The sequence below is a fragment of the Danio rerio genome, chromosome 4 (genome assembly GCF_052040795.2).
Source record: "Danio rerio strain M-AB ecotype USA chromosome 4, GRCz13ab, whole genome shotgun sequence".
Classification (NCBI taxonomy): domain Eukaryota; kingdom Metazoa; phylum Chordata; class Actinopteri; order Cypriniformes; family Danionidae; genus Danio; species Danio rerio.
In genome coordinates this window covers 60058473-60076586 of record NC_141024.2, presented here as the reverse complement: position 1 = coordinate 60076586, position 18114 = coordinate 60058473, and the positions used below count along the sequence as shown (strand labels likewise).

General features: G+C 36.9%; 2 protein-coding genes and 1 non-coding gene across 6 annotated transcripts in view; 1 reads left to right on the top strand and 2 right to left on the bottom strand.

The window, feature by feature from the left end:
- The window catches only part of LOC137491106 (uncharacterized), a 421384-nt gene that overhangs the window by 13296 nt on the left and 389974 nt on the right, over positions 1-18114 (top strand). For 2 of the 4 annotated variants that reach the window (XM_087249969.1, XM_087249968.1), the window contains exon 3: positions 1163-3405. The exons of the other annotated variants lie outside the window; for them this stretch is intronic. In XM_087249969.1, the coding sequence (XP_087106095.1) occupies positions 1163-2124 (962 nt within the window). In that variant the 3' untranslated portion in view covers positions 2125-3405. Of the gene's footprint in view, positions 1-1162; positions 3406-18114 lie in introns of those variants that run through there. 4 annotated transcript variants of the gene reach the window in all.
- LOC141381800 (uncharacterized) overlaps positions 1-18114 on the bottom strand; it is an 887475-nt gene that overhangs the window by 557254 nt on the left and 312107 nt on the right. The gene's annotated exons all lie outside the window — the stretch shown is intronic.
- Positions 9465-9538, bottom strand: trnat-agu (transfer RNA threonine (anticodon AGU)). The gene has a single exon. It is a non-coding gene; the product is annotated as a tRNA-Thr (tRNA).

Here is an 18114-nt window from a genome sequence, read left to right as displayed (position 1 = left end):
AAGTGGCTTTGACACAATTTACATTGTAAAAGCACTAGATAAATAAGGATGACTTAAAGGGCACCTATGGTAAAAAATCTACTTTTCAAGCTGTTTGGACAGATCTGTGTGTTGGTATAGTGTATAGACCGTCATACTGAGGTGATATGAACACACCCAGTCCTTTTTTTCAATTTAACTACAAAAAAAGGGTCGGCCAATTGGAGCTGTTTTCAAATCGATCGCACCATTACGTAGGTGTGCGATCCCCCCGCCCACCGAATTGATTGACAGCTGCGCGCATTAACATGTTCCGGTAGTCACGTGTATATGTCAACAAGACCAGGCAGACATACGCAAAGCAACCAGGAATAAAAGGTCTGTTCTGTTCGCTAGGATCAGCAATCATCATCAAATGTGATTAAGAGTAAGTTTCACATGTTTAAAGTGTTTTAAAACAGAGTATGTGTGTAATTAATTACAGCGTTTTACTTCAGCTTTACTTCATCAGCACAGCCGCGTGTCAGAACAATTATAAAAGAAGACGCTTCAATCCCGGTTTGTGGAAGTTAAATCAGGTTTATTTTGTACATTAGCATAACAGATATCCACACAGTACTTGAGGTTAGCCTTAACTAAGCTAAGCGCGCTCTGTGTGTCTGCCTGCCTGCCTGCGTGTGTATCTGTGTGTGTGTGTGTGTGTGTGTGTTTGCGTGTGTGTGTGTGTGTGTGTGTGTGTGTGTGTGTGTGTGTGTGTGTGCTCGCGTAAACTTTGTAACGATATTGTGTGTGTGACTCATCAATGCAACTTCACAATACTGATTAGTAAAGGTTAGTTCTTACTGTAGTATCTCACAAACGCTACGTGAGACCTTCTTCCTTTAAGTCTGTCTGTTGTCTGACGCAGCTGAGGGAGGAGGCATGTAGAAACAGTGGGCGGGCAGAACTCGGCTTAAAGGCGCAGTCCGACAAAACCACCCCCTGCTGGAAATCAGTATAAAACAGCATCTTGTAAAAGGTATAATGAAAAATCTGATGGGTATTTTGATCTGAAACTTTATATACACATTCTAGAGACGCAAAAGACTTATATTAAATCTGAAAAAAGGGGTAACCTAGGTGCCCTTTAAGACTTAATGAAAAGACTTAATGAAAACTAATGTTTTATTTTTTTTTATTTCAGACCTAATTGAAGAAAACGAGGGGAGTAAACAGGAGAAACATCATGTCAAAATTGAGGAAAAAACTTTTTTACAGACAGGTATTTTAAAAAGGAGAGACAAGAATTGTTTCACCTGCACTCAGTGTGGAAAAAGTTTTGGAAGAAAATACATTCTTAAGATTCACATGAGGATCCACACTGGAGAGAAACCATTCACATGCACCCAGTGTGGGAAGAGTTTCAGCTTATCGTGGTCCCGTAATCTACACATGAGGATCCACACTGGAGAGAAACTATTCACATGCACTCAGTGTGGGAAGAGTTTCACCTGCTCATCATCCCTTAATCAACACATGAGGATCCACACTGGAGAGAAACCATTCACATGCACCCACTGTGGGAAGAGTTTCAGCTTATCGTGGTCCCGTAATCTACACATGAGGATCCACACTGGAGAGAAACCATTCACATGCACTCAGTGTGGGAAGAGTTTCAGCAGCTCATCACACTTTAATTACCACATGAGGGTCCACACTGGAGAGAAACTATTCACATGCACTCAGTGTGGGAAGAGTTTGAGCTGCTCATCATCCCTTAATCAACACATGAGGATCCACACTGGAGAGAAACCATTCACATGCCTTCAGTGTGGGAAGAGTTTCAGCAAATCATCAAACTTTATTCTACACATGATGATCCACACTGGAGAGAAACCATTCAAATGCACTCAGTGTGGAAAGAGTTTCAGCCAATCATCACACCTTAAACACCACACGAGAATCCACTCTGGAGAGAAACCATTCACATGCACTCAGTGTTGGAAGAGTTTCAGCCGCTCATCATACCTTAATCAACACATGAGGATCCACACTGGAGAGAAACCATTCACATGCACTCAGTGTGGGAAGAGTTTCAGCCGCTCATCATACCTTAATCAACACATGAGGATCCACACTGGAAAGAAACCATTCACATGCACTTAAGCCGCGGTCACACTAGACTTTTCTACCCATACACTTCCTTGCGTGTATTCCAGCATGTAGACTGTCTGTCTGTACCTGGGAGTATTTCATGACGTCTCTGAGTGTACTGCATTCATTCATGAGAAAGACTTTGTTCAAACCAATCAGTGCGCTCTATTGTGTATTCGGGGCAACTTTATTAATATGTATGATAGCTTTAAAGACTGTTTTACCTCAAACAGTGTTCAGACGGCAGAGAGACGACTAGTTGGGTTGCCAAAACAAGTGGGAGAAGAGGAATTGTTTAAAGTCAGTTCGTTAATATCACTACAATATTATGGACTGAAGGATCTGCTGTAAATGCTGCTCTCTGAGTGTAAACATGTAAACGCGTTTTTTGACAGGATAGTCTACACACGCACATGGCTTTCTGACTTACTAAGTGCATCTCAGTTACCGAGCAATGCAGTTTTTTTTTCTCTTATACAATGTGCGGTATCAAACATTCCACTGTCATTAAACAGTCAGTTACTGATGTCCATGTAAACAGTCTCTGTCTTTCTCCCCTGCGTCTGTGTGTTTGTTGTGCCTCTGAAAATTTTGTAGAAATGTGTTGCGCTCCTTGCGTTTACTGTAAACACAATGATGGCAACTGAGAGAAGAACAGTTTCATAAACATCTGGCAAACAGCATCTCTGCTGCTTAAAATCTTTTTGCAAGTGATTGTACAGGTGCGGATACATCTGTACTCTACTCTTCAGTGTATTCATGTAGCTAGTGTTGTTTTCGATGATGTTCTTTGTCTGACTCCCTGAATGAGAAACAAATCATCTATTTATTAGTAAAGTTTCTTTAATTTTAGATTCAAAATTATTTCTAGTTTACTACATTTACTGTTTTGAGTAGAATACAAACTTGATGAATATTTGATGATTTTGGCAGAGCGACAAGTATTTAGTTTTACAATATTAATACACTGTGATAATCCCAAGACTCCAGATTGGAATATGTGGTAAATCCTGATTGGATGCCTGCATTACTCATCAATGGGTATATAAAAGTTGTTGTGCTAGCTACCCCTGGACGCTGTGGCTACTCGGGAGTGCTCATGTCAAGACCTGCCATCTCATTGACTCTTTAACTTTATGGTTTTGTTTTGCATTACTTATATCATGTAGTTAAAGTGTTGTTGTGATTATATCCTAAGTTCTTTATCTTCATTATTATGCCTAGACATTTGTTAGTTGCTTTGATTGATTGTTCTGAGTTACATTTTATAATAAATCATTTGCATTCAGGCTATTTTGTTGTCTCATCTCACTTTTATGGTGCAACTCAAACAAGCGGGTCATAACATTTTGCAAAATGTGTCCGGTTGTTACTGAGATCTTGTCCTTTCAGTCATAACCATAGATGTGAGTAGGAACCTAGATTGAGTGGTAAATTTAGAACATTGCCTTTCATCTCAGCTACTTCACCACAACAGACAACCACATCAAATGCATTACTGCTGCCGCTGCACTGATCACTCTTTTAATCTCACATTCCATTTTTCATGAAAAAAAAAAAAAAACGCAGATACTCCATTTGGGGTAAAGACTCTCCAAACTGGAGATGGCCACCTTTTTACCAGTCAAGCACCATGGTTTCTGACTCAGAGGTGCTGTTTATTTCCCTGCCATGTCACACTCAGCAGCAAACCGTCCCACTGCATGCTGAAGGTCCATGTCCTATGAAGCCAAAAAAACAACGTTATCTGCCAATGGCAGAGACAGTCCTAGCCTGCACCTAAAATTCTGGCAGTAAAATTATTATATTTTTTTGAGGTCAGCCTCAAAAATAACACATTTACTAAACAAAATGAATAAATAGATGGATGGATAGACAATGTAAGTAAGTAAGGGAAGTAGGATGGCTTGTTCAACCATATAAGGAGAAGCACTTTGGCAATGAGACCAGCAGCGTGTAAGTACATTTAGACTTGTTTTCAGTTGTTTGTGTGTAGTGCTAGAAAGATTACTCAAAGTTTCCTTGGTTACTGTAAGAGCTTGTGTGTGGATCACGGTCAGTTTTGCACCCCTCGCCTCAGTTTTTGTTGTTGTATTGTGGGAACTCTTGAGGCATGTCAAGCTGAATTCTATCAGCAAGCGCTCAGGGGTGTATATAAGCAGCTAGTCTCACTGCGTGTGAAGACCGACGAGTGTAAAGACCATTGACTCTACCTGTGCGACTCCACCGAGCAAAGACACTGACAAAGCACCTGAGTACTTTATTTATTTATTTTACTTAATCTTTGCACTTATTATTGTTTTCATTGCACTTTTATTATGTGTTAACTAATTCCTGTTGTTACTAACACTCGCAAAACACGGGAGGTACGCTGCAGGCATAATTATCACAACCTTCGTTCAATACATGCATCTGCTATTTCACAACTCTCTCTCTGTGGGCCTCTGAAATTGTCAATCTGCTGTTCACAAGGCAGATTTTATTACCTCCATAGCTACATATTCTGACTATAATCTCATGGCTCTAACTGAGACCTGGTTGATTCCGGAGGACACTGCTACACATGCTACTCTTTCTGCTAATTTCTCTTTCTCCCACACTCCTCGTCAGACAGGGAGAGAGGGTGGAACTGGACTACTGATTTCCAAAGAATGGAAATTTACTCAGAGATAGTCACTGGCAAAGATCAGCTCCTTTGAATTCCATGCAGCCACCATTATCCACTCCTTCTACATAAATGTGGTTGTCATCTACCGCCCACCAGGTACATTAGGTCACTTCTTAGATGAACTGGATGTTCTTCTCTCATCTTTTTCTGTTTATGACACTCCCTTGTTGGTGCTAGGTGACTTCAACATCCACATTGAAAAACCTCAAGCTACTGACTTCCAGACTCTACTTGCCTCTTTTGACCTCAAAAAAGCACCTACTTCTGCTACTGATCTTATTTACACGCGACATTGCTTCACTGATCAAACACTGGTAACTCCACTACACACATCGGAATATTTCCTTTTGTCTCTCAACATCCACAGGACTCCTGAGCCACCATACACTCCAAAACAAGTTGCCTTTCGCAGAAACCTACACTCTCTCTCACCCAATAGACTATCCACCATTGTTTCAGACTCTCTTCCTCCATCTTACAAATTCTCTGCACTTGATTTCTGACTATCTGCTGCTTCTGATGCCATGTGAAAACTTCAGATTTTAGTGGCTTGTTTTTCTAGGGGTATGATTCACGCTTTGGGTGCAAGAGGTCCTGGGTTCAAAATTATGGCTTTTATAAAAAGGTGTTTCAAAGATTTCCAGTTTGTCAGCAGATAGTGTCACCACATAAAAAATTTCTTGCAAAGTGGCTTGCTGGTCTTGGAGTATGATTCTCGTTCATGCCATGACAAATCCCAGGTCCAAATTTCGGTTGAGCCCTTACAGTTGTCTGCTGTTTTGTAAGGGCGTTGTGGCTTACACAGATGCCTTTATAGTGTCGCCATGTAAAGTTGCTGTTTTGCAGTGGCTCGGTGGTCTAGGGGTATGATTCTCGCTTAGGGTGCCCTTGATTTGTTAGAGAAAAATTTCTGACTATCTGATACTTCTGACGCCATGTAAAATGTGAACACTTTAGTGGCTCGTTGGTCTAGGGCAGGGGTGTCCAAACTCGGTCCTCGAGGGCCGGTGTCCGGCATATTTTAGTTTCAACACCAATTAAACACACCTAAACCAGCTAATCAGGCTCTTCTAAATATACTAGAAAGCTCCTTGGAGTTGAAGTGTGTTGAAGGAAGTTGGAGCTAAACTATGCAGGACACCGGCCCTCCAGGACTGAGTTTGGACACCCCCGGGTATGATTCTCGTTTCGTGTGCGAGAGGTCCGGGGTTTTAAATCCCAGACAAGCCCTTGCAGGTGTCCTGCGTTTTACAGGGCATTATGTCTTTCATAAAAACGTCTTTCGAAGAATTCCAGTTTGTCAGCAGGGGTCCGTTCTTCGTATGTGGATTACTCAGTTAGCTGTATTTAGATATTGACGATTTGACACGATCCAGGATCGTTTCGTTCTTCAAAGTTGATCTGAGAGTTGTTGTCATAGCAACAGTTCTGCTAGGTCAAACCTGATCGGAAGCAGGTTAAATTCATATAAATAGGATTAGATCGGCTCAGTTCAAGCAAAGTAGTAGTACAGTAGTAGTTATATATACTTGGGAAAATGGTAAATATTTTTAAAATATTTTTAACTATGTATATATATATATATATATATATATATATATATATATATATATATAAATATATAGTTTATAGTTACTTATACAATAAATGAAGTTATACATATTAATAAAACTTATGCAATCTACACCCTCGAAATAAAAGTACAAAAACTGCCACCTGGTGGTGCAAAGAGAAAATGTATTGACATAAACTTTTTAAATTACTTTAGTACAAATTGTGTATAATAGAAATCCACAATATGTGACTTTTTTTAAAAGCAATAATACATTCATGCAGTCATAAACATGTTTTGACAGTTAATATGCCAGTGATTTGATGCTTCACAAAAGTTGCAGATGCCTTATCAATATTAAAATGCTTTTGTAAACAACAAGTTTTTCTTCACACTGATTAAAAAACCGGCTACTATAATAAAGAAAATCTTCTCTAAATGTAGAACTAAATACACTGATATGCCTTAAAATACATGATGAATACTCTTGTCTTGACACATGAAAGTGTAAAGCCTGCAGCTCACAACAAATGTGGAAGGTTATTGCGTTTCAAATTTAACAAGCCGTTTACTGCTAATTTGATGTAATTTTGCTCACATGGACTATTGAATATCAGATTATGTCAATACGCTGATGTGCCGTCAGCCAATCTTGGCATTGCTGATCATGATTTCGAGGATCGAAAGATCTGTCCTTCACAACACATGCAGCAATCTCAGATCAGTTCATCCAGACATTCTAATCTGATTCGCAAACTTGTTTGAAGAACCAAATTAGCGAGAGATCAGTTATCGAGATAAAAAGATCCAGGATCTGCCAAATCATCTTAAGCGAGGTACGAAGAACGGACCCCAGATAGTGTCACCACATAAATCATTCCTTGCATAGTGGCTTGCTGGTCTAGGAGTATGATTCTCAATCATGCCGTGAGAAATCCTAGGTTCAAATTTTGGTTGAGCCCTTACAGTTGTCCGCTGTTTTGTAAAGGCGTTGTGGCTTACACAGAGGCCTTTTTCTGAGAATGCTGGTTTGTCAGCAGATAGTTTTGCCATGTACGGTGGCTATCTTGCAGTGGCTTGTTGGTCTAGGGATATGATTCTCGCTTAAGGTGCGAGAGCTCCCGGGTTTAAATCCTGGATGAACCATCCTCTTTTCTGTTTTGGTCTGGTCTGGCCAGGCAGCAGAGGAAATGTCACTTTGCATGGTGAATCCAGTCACGAAAAGCATCATCTGCTATAGCTTGGAGAAGGGGTATACGTGTGTGTGGATTTCGGTCATACACTTTACATCTCCAGGCAGGAAAAAAAATCCTCAATAGGTTTGAGGAATGGAGAATATGGAGGGGGAGATAAACAACTAAAAAACATGGGTAGGCAGAGAACCAGTTATGAACCAGATAAGTTCTGATTTCTAAATTGCAATTCTGTGTGACAGGTGTTTACCTACATGATGAATCAGTATGCAAAGTAGGACAACTGACTTTACAATTGTGAATGACTGTGTTCCTTTTGAAAACAAAATATTTTCTCCATGAAAATTGAGCAAAATGCAGAGAATTGTGTGTTGTGTTTTGAAAAAAATGTGTTTTAATCCTGCAATTTGAGTGTAAAGCAGGAATTGTGCTTGTAATTTAGCAGAGTTGGTTCAGGGGGTTGGTGCATGTTACATGTTGTAGTCATTGTGTCTGAAGTACAATTAATTGTGTGTAAACAATTGGAAAAACCTGTAAGGTTTTGAGTTTTTTTAAGAAACAGACTGCTAAACAGCTCGCTGCGTAAACACTTGTAACTCTTAAGAAGAAGCAATTCTGGCACCTGTACATTTGGCACTACATGAACCCAGGATGTCTTGTTTACTAAACAGGCACTTTGACCAACTAAGCGACAGCGCTAACGCTGAAAAGGGAAAGATGATTTTGCACAAAGAAACTAAAAAAAGACAGCAAGTCTTAAAATGGCAACCAAAAGAGGTTGTTTAACTGTAAGAGACATTTGCCCAATAACAAAAATTGATGAAGAAAAAACAATAAAACACAAAAACCAGCATGTCAGGATGCAGAAAATGCTGACAAGATGGAAAGAAAATGGAAATCAGGACAAACATATGCTATCGGCCATTGAAAGATTTTCAGATCAGTAAAGCCACTCTCCCATAATCTGAGGGAAAGGTGCAGTTTGGATTTGAACCTAGCACCTGCTGTTCCCAAGACAGGTGCTCTGGCCAACTTAGTCTTAACACTAAAAGAAAAAACCAAAACGAAGTTTCATCTAAGACAGTGGGGGGGAGCAAAATTTACTATGCTTTCTACTCAGTTACTTTGCACATGCATAAAGAGGGTTTTGTACGACAAACCCAAAAGGCTTGATCTCAACAATAGGTGGCAGTCACTTTTCCCCAAAACCACAGGTTGCCTTCGAGCCTTTTTTTAAGCCCACTCTACCCTGCACCGCTTTCCAATCTCCCTTATTTATAACAGCTCAATTAAGTCATCAGCTTCATTGTTGAGTACCCCTGGTATCTGAGCCTGCACTGCGCAATGAAAGAAAAAAAGCAAAACTGGATGTACAGATGCGTAAAATGATGGAATTTCACCACACCTAAGTCAAGTGAAGAAAAGGGGCAAAACTTGCGACTCTGGTGGGACTCGAACCCACAACCTTTGCATGACTCAGCTCAAAGCCTAGAAGTCCGACGCTATTGATTGCACCGGAGAGCTTGAGTGCTCCAGCACTGTTCCACAGAAAGCACTTTTTGGTGCTCTCTGGCCTATAAAAACCAATCTCACTACGGACTAGGCACTGCTGGGGTTCAAACCCAGAATCTTCTGTTTACTAGAGAAGCACTTTGACCAACAAAGCCACAGCGTCAGACAGGAGCTAATTGTTTAATCAATAAAAGAAAAAAACAACTTACAGCGGTAGCGCTGCATGTGTGAATGTCTGGACTTGAAATATTAAAGTCTAATTGGTTTTGAATTACCACACCATGCTTTATAAAGACATTGTCCAAAGCCCTCTTGAACGAGCAGCGTTCTAAAGGATTTGAGTTTTGTTAAGTACCACACTGCTAAACAGCTTGCTGCGTAAACACTTGTAAATCTTGAGAAGAAGCAACTCTGGAAACTGTACATAAGGCACTGCTGGGATTTGAACCCAGGATCTCCTGTTTACTAGACAGGCGCTTTGACCAACTAAGCCACAGTACCAATGCTGAATACAGGGCAAGACGTTTTTGCACAAAGAGACTAAAAAAAGACAGCCAGTCTTAAAATAGCAACCAAAGAGGTTGCTATTTATTGATTATCAAACCATGTTATGCCATACCTCTCAACACTGGGATGTAAAAATATGGGACAACAATTAGCTTTAAAAAGAAGACATAGCAAACATTAGAAAATATTAACAATAACACAAAATATTTTGCCTAATAAAACCAATGGCCTATACAGAAAATAAATAAAGTTATAAAATCCCATTCACTTTTTACTGTATTTAAATATTGATTAGCATCCCAGCCGGCACACGACCGACCTTCAACGTTGAAATATGGTTGAAATAAGGTCAGATGTGTTTTGAACGTTGAAATAATGTTGATAGAACGTTTAATGTTGAACGGTTGAAAAACAGCCTGCATATGACAAGGCTTCAACGTTGAAATGTGGTTGAAAATACGTCAGTTGTTGCTTTAATGTTGAAACAATGTTGAATGATAAATGGTTGAAAAAAGTTACAGAAATCCTTGTACAAATCAACGTTGACATTTTTTTTTATCATGATCTGTATATTGAATTAACGTCATGGCTTCACCCAATATTCAACATGTTTGGTTACCATGGTATCGGAGGACTCGGCGCACGCGGTCACGCGCAGCGCTTCACTTCACTTCACTTCACTTAATTATGAACACCTGACCTGCAGTGCAGCAGAATTCAGAGGTAAGCGTGTTTTTAGATGCTTTAATGTTTTATTTACCCCCCGATTTTGTTTTACACACAGTGTATCTTAAATGTGACTTAGTGTAGTATTTCGAATTTTGAAGCATTTAAAACTTTCCAGTTTGGTTTAGTTTGCGCTCCGGTGACGCAGCTAAGCTTGAGGTAATGTCACATGTTTAACGTTAGTCTAAATGAGCGTTTTTATGGCAAATTCAAAGCGATAAACTCCAAACGCAGTTTAAAGTTACTGAGCAACGTTATAAAACAATATCATTATTATATGCTGTATTATTAGTGTTATTATTACAAAGTGAACTGCTGTCGTTTCACTGCTGTTGTTGTTTTTGCTTTTAGACATGTAACTTAACGTACTCCAGAGACGCAATAACTTGCACAGCATTGAATGGAAAAGGCTTTGTCCATGTACGTTTACTTTACCTTTAACTAAGCTATCTGTTAAATCTTCTTGGTGCTTTGGTTGGTGATATTCTTTTTCTAATCTGTTTGTTTATTGATTGTTAGGCTATGTTGTGATATTATATTGTTATATTGATATTATTATTGTGAAATCATGTTGTGATGTTATACTATGTGACAGTATTGGGGAACAAATATGTATTTAGTAAGAAATTAATGCTTAAATTACACTTTGTATAGTAGCAGATAAGAGGTGTAATGGGTTTTAATTTTCTGGGTTTTCTGGAAGGTCCAGTTGAGGGGCATCAAGAACACGCAGATGGCCTAAACCTGTGTCAGCCTGGACAGACTGCAGTTCTGCTATTCCACGCCAAGGCTTTTGTATGGATGTTTGACTACTACTGTGTTCTCTAAAGGTATTACTGGAGCAAAACAACAGCACCTGTTACAGTGAAATTTGTATTCATAAAAATAGTGATACATGTGTAGCAGGTCCAGTACATGTGATGTCATTGAGAAGTTGTTTTTATTAAATGTCATTAAAACAAATAAATAAACATGCTATTTAAATAAATCTAAATATTAAAAACTTGAGGATTAAGATGAGAAATGAAATGCATCATCTGTCTTGCGAAAGGGGTCTACTTAAGAATTCTGGTGTTTTCCAACTGAAAGGGATAGTTCTCCCAAGAATGAAAATTTACTCACATTTTACTCCCCAAATGGTTTAAAACCATTATGAGTTTATTTTGTTAAACACAAAAGAGGCTATTCTGAAAAAAAAAACTAAAAACCTGTAAACATTGACCTCCATAGTAGAAAAAAATACTATAGAAGTCAATGGTTATAGATTTGCAGCTTTCTTGAAAATATCTTCTTTTGTGTTCAACGTGGTCAGTAAATGACGACAGAATAAACATTTTGAACTATCCCTTTAATTCTCTGTCCTACATGAAGACTTTTGTAGAAGTGCTACTCCTTCTAGAGTTTTTCTCAACCATATGTCTAAAAAGCTTCAAACAGCTTTTACAGTACATGTAATGGTTTACAACAACTTGTAATTATTAGATGTGTTGAATGTTTCATGATTCTTTACTGCAGCCTTGGTTAAAAAAAATAAATAAAAAATTTTCGAGAATCTGAAATTTGAATTCTGGAAATGCTGGCACCGGTGGTGGCGAAGGGCTTCCTGACGATATCACACCTAATTCTTCACTTCTCTTAGTTAGGAATATTCAGATGGATGACTCAAAATTATTGAGTGTGGCGATTATTATAAGACAAATTTGGATTCAATAAAAAATAAATATTTGAATTTCACATTGTATAATAGCAGACACCAACTTAGTTGTAACCTCGTATTTCATTTATTGCAGGTTTTCTGGAAGCTCCATTTGAGGGCATCAAGGACATACTGATGGCCTAAACCAGTGTCAGCCTAGACAGACAGACAGACATCTATTGCAGTTCTGCTACACAAGACCAAACTCTCTGCTTTTGTATGGATGTCTGACTAATACGGTGTTCTCTAAAGGTATAACTGGAGCAAAACAACAGCATCCGTTACAGTGAAATTTGTGTTCATAAAAGATAGTGATATATGTGTAACAGGTCCAGTACATTTGTCATAAAGGTTAAATCACAGTAAGTACTGTAAAAATAACTTGTTTGCCTTTGCCACAACAGGTCATGGTATGTGCATACTGCTCGTAGTAAACACACACGCTGATCTGATGCGGGAGAGATATACGCAAACACATTTGTATTTACTGTTTTGTTTTGCCTCACTAAAGTGTTGTTGGAGCTTGGTATGTTCACAGTTGAAATCACTGAAGTCACATGGAACGTTTTGACAATGTGTTTTGTGCCTTATCTTGACAATGACCATCTTGGGACCATTGCTGTCTGTAGAGGATGAGGAGCATTTAATCTAAAATATTTTAGTTTGTGTTCTGAAGATTAACAGGTCTCTGGGATGACACAAGTAATTAATAACTGAACCTATATGAACACTTAATGTGACATGTAATAGTGAAATAGTGGTCCTACATTCACAAATGTGAGCCATTATTATAAGACCCCTATGAACATGCAATTTTTATGATACTAATAATAATGGAATAACTAATTGCTATTACTGTTGTGTTTGTGAGAGAGAATCAAACCATATATTCTACACATTTTCTTGATGATTTACTGAAATATTTGTCTACATGTTCCACTGTCACAGGTGCTCAGTTTTGCTGCAGTAATGCTAAACACAATAGATGTACTTTATGCAAAAAAAAAAAAAAAAACTACTAAATATTTAGCATGCAGACCTGCAAAGTGAAGGAGTAATGTCAGGTTTAGATTATAGCAGGAGTTTTCACTATTGTGAAAGTGAAGTCATTCATTCACAATGAATTGGAATAGCAAACCTCATTATTGATTTTGTAGGAAACTCACCTGGTGTTTGAGAAATAAATATGTATTTAAGTGCTAGACTGATATAGATGTTTTAGTGTTTTATACTTGATTCTTTGTCCCAGTGCCATCTTTTACCTCAAGTGTTTCTCTCAACCTATAAAACCTCAAACAGATGTAATGTATTTCACTTGTGATTCTTAGTTGTGAGTAATGTTTTTTATTTATTTTTTTTACTGCAGCCACTTTAAAAATGGGTATTTTGTAAACTTTGTAAACAGAATTGTATTTTGGAGATGGTGATGGTTGAAGCGTAGTTTAGTTACTTAGTTTAATTTAGTTAGCATCTGTCTTTCTGCAGACGGTAACACTTTACTAAAAGGTTGTATTAGTAAGTGTTAATGTATTTACTAACATGAACAAAGAACAATGAAGTATCTTTCATATAAAGAAAGTACAGTTCATGTCAGCTCAGTGCATTAATGTTAACAAGCATACATTTTGATTTTAATAGCATCGGGACATATTTCAATAAATAAAATGATTAATAAATGCTGTACAAGTATTTGTTCTTTGTTCATGTTAGTAAACATTAACTAACTTTAATTCATGAAACCTAATTAAAAAGTGACTATTTAATTGTATGCCTTTTTCTGTATTTGAGTGTACAGCATGTATAGTAACCTGCATGGTTTTAATGAACTATGTATGCTGTAAATGTTGCTGTATATTTAGAATAAATGAAATAATGAGGTGTGTATTAAATAAATTGATACACAGGCTAAGTTGTGTATTTGTGTCGTGTATTTTTAATTAGTAAAAATTTGTTTGCTATATTTATGGACTTTGCGTTGTATGTAATTTCTATTTAACTAGCGTTGAAATGTATGACGGTGAAACAACGTCACGGTATCAACGTTGATCCAATTTGCAAAATCGAAAGGTAATTCAACCTTCATTCAACGTCTACAAAACGACCACAATTCACCCATGAAGAAGGTAAGGGTGAAACAACGTTGTGATTTTAACGGTGAATCACCGGTGGTGGTCCGACGGTGAAACAACGTCACTATATAAACGTTGATCCAATTTGCAAAATCGAAAGGTAATCCAACGTTGATCCAACCATAGACCTGACGTTGATTCAACGTTGAATCACCGTTGAAATGCCGGCTGGGTAGGCTATATTTTGTGGCGTTTTGAACCTAAATAAGCACTAAATGTATGCTGTGTGTAGTTCTTCTGTAGTTGGTAACATATCGGAGACTGTAAGGGGCTGTATGTGTTCATATATGTTGCATTTATTAATTTAATATAATTACAGACGTCACTGTCATTGATCTGCAGTTATAATCAATTCATGTTCATAGAAAAGTTAGTAATAAACATTTATACAGAAGTATTTGTGTATGAAGCCTCTGTTTTGTGAAAAGGGCTTCTCATATGATTTGTGAATGACCTGTACAGCTTTACTGTAGACATTTTCTCTAGCGAAAATTATGTGACTGAAACTTTGTCATACACCACGCCCTCCAAAAGGCTACCCTTGGTAGTAGAAACGCAAGCCTGATAAAGGTAAACCATACCGTACTGTACCAGTCAGTGGAAACGAACCCTAACGGAGAAATCCAAAGGCAGTATCGGGTGCCTCGTCATTTTTGTAAAAAAAAAACAAAAAAAACACAGCAACACAGATTGATTACCAACTCACCGTAAAATGAAATATGCTCATGTAATACTTAAACAAACTTTTATTCCCTCTCTACAAAGAGTTAAAGAAAATCTGAAGCTAAGTAAGTGTATACACAGCACATTCATTGGTGTTAAATTTCAAGTGTTGTGGTAATTCAGAGTAAAGTGTTAAAATTCTAGAGTTAGATAAAGGTAAAATAACCCTCTCGGCGTTAGAAGCTGATTTGCCTCCTTGTCACACAGAGTAACACGTATCTACCTTTGTAGAAAACCCTTGTATTTGAGAAACTAATCAGAGTGTCTGAAATCTCGCCACACCCTCATTCACCTGACCCTTAAATTAGTCAATTAGTTTAGTCCACTAGACAGAGGGAATGACCACAAATAAGTGAATTCAGACAGCTGCTGTTGAACACCTGCTGTTAACAAGCACAATCACTGAAGGAATAAGAAATTGAAGGAAGAAATAAAACTACAGACACAGCCTCACACCAAACCAACTGAATTAAAACAGAGGATTAAACAACTCCATTAAATAACAGCATAAGCAGCTTCACTGATTACAGTTTGACTTCATTTCTGTAAGAATATTTGACAATGAAAAGAGGTTTAGATTTTTTTTATTAAAAATATTTTCTTTGACCTCACCATCATAGAGATCAGAGGCTGCTTATTTGAGCTCTTGAAGCTTTACACTTATATCCTAATGTTTCTCTGACTGTTATAGCTGTGTTTCTAAAACTCATCAGCTATAGCAAGAAAGGTCAAGAGAAACTATACTGTTTATGCTTAATTTTAATAGACATAATTTCAGGTGTATAATAAGTTGAATCATGAAAATATGCATATATAGTTGTATTAAAACTGCATGGGACAATACTACTGGCATTCTGCTGCTCTTCATAGAAGATACAACAAACAATTAGGATGCAATTAATAATTAGAGTGTCATGCACTAAACATTCAAGCTCCAGGTTACTCATTATGACACACAGCCATCAAGAATCAGGATATGAACCTCAACCGTGGTTGCTAAAAAAAAAAAAGCTGCATAGTTCATGCCGCAATGCATGCTGGGTACCAGCATAGTACAAAGCTCCCAGCATGCATTGCAGCATGAATAAATTATGCAGCTTCATGTTCTTACAATCTCTTTCTTTTCCTTTATTTTGTGTTGTTTTTGGGAGGTGATATTTCAGCAGAGTGTTTTTTTTACTTGATTTTTATTTTTTTGTTTGTCACCATCATTGAGATTCAAAGACTAATTATTGATGTCTGTGTGTTTTTGAGTTCTGCCATAGATCAAACATTCTTATTGTAAATAGTGGTTTTATTTTATATTATTGGAGCTTCAGTGGTTTCATTTATGTATATTATTTATTTCTCACACATAACTAATACAATACTGAATTAGAAAACAAGCTGGTAAGAATGGCTATGTTATCATTAATAATCTCTTCAGACTGACACTTTAATTTTCTTTCGGCTTTCCATGCTATATGTATAAGTAGTGTAATTAACACTAACTATAGCAGCCAAAATAAAAGACTTTTATAGTGAGAAGTTGAAGAGGCTGACTAAAGCAGACTCTGTCCTCCATCATGGTGACTTCAAATGAACAACAGAAATTTCATTAAGAGCTTTTGTTCGCATGACAGAAATAAAGTCAAAGGTCGGTAATAGGTGAAGCTCCATGATGAGTTGTTTAATTTGATGAGTTTTTTTAAAGATGTTGAAAAACAACATTTTTTATTGTGTAATTTGTTTTATTTTTTATTGATTATTATTTTATTTAGAGTTTTTTTTTCTCAGTTGATTTCATCTTTGGTTTTGGCTTGTGTTTTTCTGTCCTTCAGTGATTCTGCTTGTTAACAGTTGTTCATCAACAATTCTCAATCCTCCTTTAATTAGACACTTAATTGTCTCATTAACTTCATCACTGTCTGAGTGTTCAGCCCTCTGTAGTGAGGACACTGGAATTTAAGGCTTACGTGTGTTCGAATGAAAAATACAGACTATGGGATTTGTTTTTAACAGAAATATTCTGTAAACTGAATTTACGAATGTAAAATGTTAAAAAAACAGCAGATTACTGGCAACCACTGCTGATAGTATTTTGACATACATTTAACAGATATTTTACACAATAAGAGTTTGCTAATTAACACTCTGGGTGTTAAAAATTTTAACACTTTCAAAAATGTTATTTTAACACTTATAGTGGTTCCCATATAAACACTGAGGGAGTGTTAATTTTAACTCTAAGGTAGTTAAATCTACCAAATCTAAAATTTGCAGTGTGAGATCGATAAAAAATACAGACTGTTGAATGTGCTTTTAACAGAAATATTCTGTAAACTGAATTTATGAATGTTAAAAACAGCAGATTACTGGCAACCACAGCTGCTGGTATTTTTCCGTAAAATCTAAAAAAAAGAATGAAAAACAGCAAAACGATTTTTGTGTCACCATTGTGGAGGATAATAGTGTCTCTGTTCAAGTCCAAGATGAACTGAGAGTATTTGATGTTATGCTGCATCTTCTTTTGTTTAAAGGTAACTGTGTAGTTACTAATACCGTCAAAATCTGTTTGCTAATTGCAATCACACATGAAAACGTTATTGCATCTAAAGACTTTACATTTTTTTGCACTAAGCTATGATTTTGTAAAATGAACAATGTATTAGTTCATGAAATATGGTTATTTTTTGTAAATTTATACAGTTATAAAAAACTTCCATGTTTTTCACAAAAAGGTTCTGGCAACCACAGCTGCTGGTATTTTTCGGAAATTTAACAGATATTTTACACAATAAGAGTTTGCTAATTAACACTCTCTTGGTGTTGACAATGTTAACACTTTCAAAAGTGTTATTTTTAACACTTATAGTGGTTCCCATATAAACTCTGAGGGAGTGTTAATTTTAACTCCAAGGTAGTTAAATCTACTATCTAAAATTTGCTGTGTACATTCACTTATATAATAGTTATATAAGTCTTATACTTTTATACTGTAATATATTATCATTTGTTAAAAGAAACAATTTGTAAACTTCACATTTAGGTTTTATTTGTTTTAAGTTCAGTCAATATATTGACATGAGCTAACTATTAGCAATGTTTTAGTCATTTATTTATTACTGAACTTGTTCTTTATGTGAGTTTAGAGTCCTTTATTTATCTTAAAGCACATGCAGCTCATTACTGGCTTCTGGAAGACTGTAAACACTTTATGTTTATAAATTGTAACTATCAAAACGTAATTTGTTTCTGTGACAATTTTGTTTTCTTTCATTCATTTTTTCGTTGAACAGAACATGTGTGAGCAGCTC